Genomic DNA, 6,635 nt, shown 5'->3' with positions numbered 1-6,635 from the left:
GGTTTGGTTATTTGAATATGACTATAAAACACAAAAGCCTAGTGACCGCTTTTGTTTTTGGAGAAAGAATTATAAAATACAAAAACTCTGAGTAAATTCTTGATGATTTAATATTGCTTTTTCTTTGCATGATTATACAAAGAAAATAAGGAAAAATAATAATGGTAACTTAGGGGACTGAGAAGTTTGCCACACAAAAAAAAAAAAAGGTCTGTGGGGGTGGAGCTTATATAATTTACCAAGTTTTAAATAAACACACCTTTCTATCACAATTTTCTCAAATTACATTACTTCATTCATCTTAACGCTCTGTTTGTTTTGCTAGAAAACTTTCTGTAAAGATAATTTTTCACATTTTCCAGTGTTTGGTAGCACAAAAAAAAACTGGTCAACGGAAAACTATTTTTAGTCAATGGAAAATCATAATAAGAATAAGGCTTGTTTTTTATAACTTGTTTTCCAAAAAAAATTTTTGGAAAACAATCTCTATCTCACAGTACGCTCTCTCACTCTCACTCTTTCTCTTTTCTCTTTTCTTTTTCTTTCCTCACACCCTCACTATCACTCACTCTGGTCTCTCCTCTTCCATAGATCTCTCTCCCTCACTTTCTCTCCATATTTCTCTTCCCCTTTATAACACAGTTCTTTGAATAGATTTTTTTTCCCTCATTGCTCAGTAATTATTTCATTCCTCTCTACCAAAATCTCAATTCTTTACTTTGAATTTCAAACTTGATTTTATTTTTTTCTCTAAAAAACTTTTGGTTTGATGGATTCCATGTATAAGTTTTTTTTTTTTTTTTTTTTGCACATAAAAGTGCTAAAAGAAAAAAAATATAAAAAATAAAAAAGAAGAAAGAATGAATGAATGAAGTAAAAGATGAAAATTTTAAACATAGTGACTATATGGCTCTAAATTACTTTTACATAGCATAATATTTTTTGTTGATAGATACATTATGCAGATATTATGTAGTGATGATATATTATGTAGATACATTATATAAATACATAATTTTGAGTAATATTAAAGACTTCTGGTTGACCATAGTAGACAATTAGTGTACTAACAAAAAGAGTAGACAATGAAAAGTTATTGTTATTTTGTACTTATTAAAGATGTATTCTCCTGTCAATTTTATGTATATAGGCAAATGGTTAATATATATATATATATATATATATATATATATATATATATATATATAAATGTGTGTGTGTGTGTCTGTGTCTGTGGACGTTCCTGTCTATATATATAAGTAAAATGAGTGGTAGAGATCATGAAAATTTGACAACTAATTTTTATTGTATTTATTGTCAAAATTTTAGTATGAAAACCAAATTCATCCTTGGTTTTTGTTTTTTAATATTGATTATATTAGTTAGTTTACATAATATGTTTTAAATTACACAAGAAATATAAAAAATAAAAATAAAAATTTGTATACCAAACACCAGAAAACATTCTCAAGCTCATTTTCAAGGTCGTTACTAAATACTGGAAAATGATATAGTTTTCTAGAAAATGCTCTTTGGAAAATGAACCATTTTCTAGAAAATGTTGATGCTGAAACAAACAGAGCGTTAATTGCAGAATTGAATATGAATCCATGTTTCTTTTATTTTTTTCTAAGCCCAGTTTACCATTTGCGATTTAAGTGACAAGGAAAAAAAAGATATGCTGCATTCTAACAATTCCAACATAGGAAGCATACAATGAAATGGGTTGTCTTTGATGATTTTGAAAGCAGTCTGATGCATTTCCCTTTTTTTAATTTTTTTTAGGCGTAAATGCACTTTTAGTCCCTACATTTTGACCCGATTTCTATTTTGGTCCTTACATTTTATTTTTACCACTTTTAGTCCCTAAACCAATTAACGCGTGACATTTAAGTCATTGCCGTCACCCAATTAACAGAAAATGCTGACGTGGCTAACAGAGGAATTAAAATATTATAAAAAATGCCACATCACTCATGTCACATCAGCATACAAATTTAAAAAATTAATTTATTAATTTTAACTAAATAAAAAATTAAAAACAGAATTAAAAATTAAAATTTACATGAATTAAGATCTAAAAGTTTATTGAACAAGAACCCCAACCTAGAAATTTAAAAAAAAAAAAAAAAAAACTTTTAGATCTTAATTCAGAACAGACCCTTTAAGAGAGAGAGAGAGAGGGGAGAGAGAGATCAATATGGCTAGAAGTCAAGTTTCAAGCTCATCTATATTCAATGTTGGTCAAAGAAAGAGCTGTTGCTTCAAACTCATACTGTTTTTTTTTTTTTGAATTGGCAAACTCATACTGTTTTTTATAATGTTAAGCAATCAAAATTTAGTAAACCTCACTTGTCAGTCCTAGTATAGACAAATGTGATATGATGAATATAAAATTGAAGATGCAGATCAAAGAGAATAGATTGGCATACCCAGATCCCATACTTGGAATTTGATGTTATTATACTAGACCGTCTCCACATTAAATCCAATTGCTGCACCCAAAAAACAACAAGAAGATTTGAGTTTGGAAACACTCTAGCATACTTAAAAACAGTACCTGTAATGATTAAACTCAAAATTTAAGAAATAGGAAAGAACACCAACTTGGAATAGTGGACACAACCTCTCCCATCTGAAGCCGATCTGCATAAAACCCAAACGCAAAAACCATCGAATTATTGAAATTGAACAAAGACCCATTACTCAAAATTGAAAAACAAGAAATGGGTAAGCTTGAAATGAGAGAAACTCACAGAGGATGGTTGTCTTTCCGGCATTGTCGAGGCCGAGAACGAGGATCCGAGCTTCTCTGTTTTCAAAGAGAGTAGAGAACATTTTCGTAAACACGATACCCATTTTGAGAGATTGACTCTCAGTGCATGAAAATTCAGAACAGATCAGAAAGGTTTTTGATTTGGTTCTTCTTTGAGATTTAAGATCTCAAAGCAGAACCTTGTTCCTAATGGAAAAAGTTGTTGTTGTTGTTTTTTTTTTTTTTTTTTTAAATTTCTGGGTTGGGGTTCTTGTTCAATAAAATTTTAGATCTTAATTCATGTGAATTTTAGTTTTTAATTTTTTATTTAGTTAAAATTAATAAATTATTTTTTAAAATTTGTATGCTGACGTGGCATGGGTGATGTGGCATTTTTTATAATATTTTAATTCATCTGTCAGCCACATCAGCATTTTCTGTTAGGCTGTGTTTGGTTGGGTGTAAAATATTTTCCTGGTGTAAAATAATTTCAAGTGAAAATATTTTCCGGAAAGGAAAATATTTTTAGGTGTTTGGTGGCATTTTAAAAAATACTTTGAAAAATATTTTCAGGTGTTTGGTTGTGATCTTGAAAATATTATAGAAAATACATTTTTTATTTGATACTCACATTTTCTCAGCTTCCAAACAAATATATAACATCATTTCTCAGTAGAATCACAAAAGAAACAAAACCCAAAAAAAAAAAAATCATAAAATCGGAGAGAGAAGCAGCGCGATCGCGAAGGAGGAGGCGTGATCAAGATCGCGAAGGCAGCGCGATCGCGAAGGCTGGGGTGCGACGGCGCGATCGCGAAGGCTGGGGTGCGTCGGCGCGATCGCGAAGGCTGGGGTGCGTCGGCACGATCGCGATGCTGGGGTGCGTCAGCGCGATCGCGATGCTAGAGTGCGCTATCGCGATCGGTGCTAGGGTGCGCAATCGGTGCTGGGCTGTGTAAAGTGGGTCGGAGGTGTGTGGGTGTGGGTTTGTCCAGTGGGCCGGAGGTGTGTGGGTGAGGTTTTGTCGAGTGGGCCAGAGGTGTGGGTCATTTGGTGTGTGAAGGAGAATGCGAGAAACGGTGGAGGAAACTCACCGTGGGAGAGTGGCAGCGCTCGTCGGACGGTGGGTGAAGCTCGGACTGGCTTGAGGCAGGGAGTGGAGCTTGACTGGAGTGACTAACAATGCGAGAAGTCGAGAGGGAAAATGAGGACTGAAACCAATTGAAGGTAAAATACAAATGGAAAATCATTTCCGGGTGGGAGGCAGTATTTTACAGTCAACTGTTGCTAATTTTCCGTTTGACCAAAATTTCAGCACCTGCCAAACACCCGCAAATGCGTAAAACAATTTCCTGAAAGCGTTTACCGTCGAAACAAACGCAGCCTTAGTTGGGTGATGGCAAGGACTTAAATGTCACGCGTTAATTGGTTTAGGTACTAAAAGTGGTAAAAATAAAATGTAAGGACCAAAATAGAAATCGGGTCAAAATGTAGAGACTAAAAGTGCATTTACGCCTTTTTTTTTTAATTTAAAAAACAGTAATTATTTGCACTAAAGAACCAATGTGATGTTAGAAATTTAAGATCTAAGGTGATGGATAAGTACTATTTAGCTTATAAAAAGGTTTAATTTCTTCAACATCCCTCTTCACAAACATTTTTTTTTTTTTTGTAAGTTGCTTCCAGTTCAACATTTGCAGCTATGCCATCTTATTGACAACTTCAGATTTCTAGCCAAGAAAATAGGTAAAAACACATTTGAAAAGGATTCCTGACCATCCAGTGGTATTACATTGTACATTACACTATACTAATTATTAAACAACCCACTAGCTTCATATTATGGTAAACAAAGATATTAACCTCAAAATGAGTAACAGTTACACACATAGATACAAATAAAATTCATTGAAAGATACTCAGATAAATTCAAATAAAATCATCACCATCAGTTTTTCATTTTTATTGAGATATTGTGAAGTAGGATTTCAGATGACTGCTATCAGCCTTCCAATCCAAAATTAAGAGTAGCGGGTTTGTAGTCAATCACCATGTACTTCTCCACATGAGGCAGGAGCACCTTTGCGTATTCAACATGAGCAGGATGAGCAATATACTCTGCAACACCCTCCATACTCTCAAAAGTGGATTCTAAGACATGAGTGAAACCTTGATTTTTGTTCCCAGCACTTACATCCTTGCCCCTGTTAATCACATAACATGACCAAAAATCATTTACATAAATGAAGTCTGTTCAAGGTCATAAACCAGTGTTTCAGTTATCAAAGTTCCCTAAAAGAAATTCTTGGTTTTGAAGACCTAAGAGCATCATTTCACCAACAGATTGAATCAGCATTGGGCTACAAATAATCAAACACATATTATACCTGTGATAAGCTAAAAAGCCAATTTAGAATTTGAAAGATGTGCACAAAATTTTCCTTCAGTCTTTCATGTTTTCGAATTGGGGTATACAACAACAATATGAGAAGTCATTGGAACTATATCAGGAGATAATTCATGCTGTAGCATTCTTACAGTATTTTTCCTTCCTTTTTGAAAGAATTGTATATCTGATTCTTGCTTAAAAAGCATAAAGACTTTCAAAATGACTGGAAACAAATTCTCAATCCTAGAAATGACCAATACCAAGCACTAAGTAGGACATGCAAAGAATGCTTTCACCTAAATGACCCTTTAGCGACAGATGGACAATGACTTGAATAAACAGTTAAAGGAGAGAGATTTAAAAAAAATAAATAAATAAAAATAATCTGTAGTTTAAGATGTATACTAGATCATTTGAAAAGGTAGTATATCAAATTTGGCTTCACTCTAAAACTGTTCTCTTTCTTCTGATTTTTTTTTCTACCCTAGTAAAAATGCTTCTGAGCTAATTATGGATTTATAGCATATTTAAATCATGTAACTTTATTGATAAAATGGAGGATTAAGTATTTAAACATTGTTCCCCTAGGCTTTAATGTGGACAATTTGGGGAAAGAGGAATTCTAGGACCCTTTATGGTGTTGTGCATCCTTGGCTTGAAATTATGTCCTCTTTTTTGAAATATTTGTATGACTGGATGAAAATTTTAGGCAATTTACAGTCTGTTTTTCTTTGGTTTTTACAGATCTTCTAGATTTGAGATTGTAATTCTTTTGAGTAACTTCAATATGCTCCATACGTGTATGAGTTGTACATCTTTTATCTGTGAAAAAATTGTGGATTAAGTTGAGAGTATATCACATGCAAGTGGCAGATTCTCACTACCCTCTTTGTCCAAAATCAACCTCAGCTGCTTTGACACAAAATCTTATTATTCAGAAAGGCATGCATCTCTGAACCTCTTACACATATTCTCAAGTTGCATAACAAGAGTGAGATCAGAGCCTTACAGATGTTTAAAAGATCCATAATAACACAAATTAACAGGCCTTTTTTGTTCTTGAAAGCATGAGAGATGTCAATAAATAACTTCCTTTTTTAAACACGTTTTAAACTATTTGTACATATTTTGTTCTTAACTTAGCATATTTTGTAAAAGAAACAAACAATAATGATGACAAGAAAAATGGTTACCAATGGAAAGACTTCAAGGGCTCAATAAGGTTGACAAGATTGGCCATTTCTCTGATGAGATGGTCAATTTGGTTAGGTGTAGCTCCATCCTTGAACTTTGCTACAAATATGTGTTTCACAACTCCCTTTGCTTCATCCATGTTGTCTTCTTTCTTTCTCTCAAAAGTATACTTTGAATAAGTGATTTACTTCTTTTTAGTCTTCTTCTCCCACTAATGTTTGTACACTAACCCTTTTATGCACAATGCCACTCTCCTGCTTTATATTTGCAACCAACCATATTGTTCAACCAATCCCA

The 6,635-nt window shown here is 33.1% G+C and overlaps 1 protein-coding gene and 1 long non-coding RNA gene across 2 annotated transcripts; both read right to left on the bottom strand.

The window, feature by feature from the left end:
• Positions 1 to 2,307: 2,307 nt before the first annotated feature.
• LOC142615260 (uncharacterized) lies at positions 2,308 to 2,909 on the bottom strand. Its single transcript, XR_012840709.1, has 3 exons — positions 2,757 to 2,909; positions 2,608 to 2,646; positions 2,308 to 2,495 (listed from the first exon to the last, which is right to left on the bottom strand). It is a non-coding gene; the product is annotated as an uncharacterized LOC142615260 (long non-coding RNA).
• Positions 2,910 to 4,482: 1,573 nt separating this feature from the next.
• LOC142615560 (stress-response A/B barrel domain-containing protein HS1-like) lies at positions 4,483 to 6,635 on the bottom strand. Its single transcript, XM_075788300.1, has 2 exons — positions 6,338 to 6,635; positions 4,483 to 4,959 (listed from the first exon to the last, which is right to left on the bottom strand). The coding sequence occupies exons 1-2, from the start codon at positions 6,475 to 6,477 to the stop codon at positions 4,758 to 4,760; spliced, it is 342 nt and encodes a 113-aa protein (XP_075644415.1). The 5' UTR covers positions 6,478 to 6,635; the 3' UTR covers positions 4,483 to 4,757.

The sequence above is a fragment of the Castanea sativa genome, chromosome 11 (assembly GCF_040712315.1).
Source record: "Castanea sativa cultivar Marrone di Chiusa Pesio chromosome 11, ASM4071231v1".
Classification (NCBI taxonomy): domain Eukaryota; kingdom Viridiplantae; phylum Streptophyta; class Magnoliopsida; order Fagales; family Fagaceae; genus Castanea; species Castanea sativa.
This window is presented reverse-complemented; position numbering and strand designations above follow the sequence as displayed.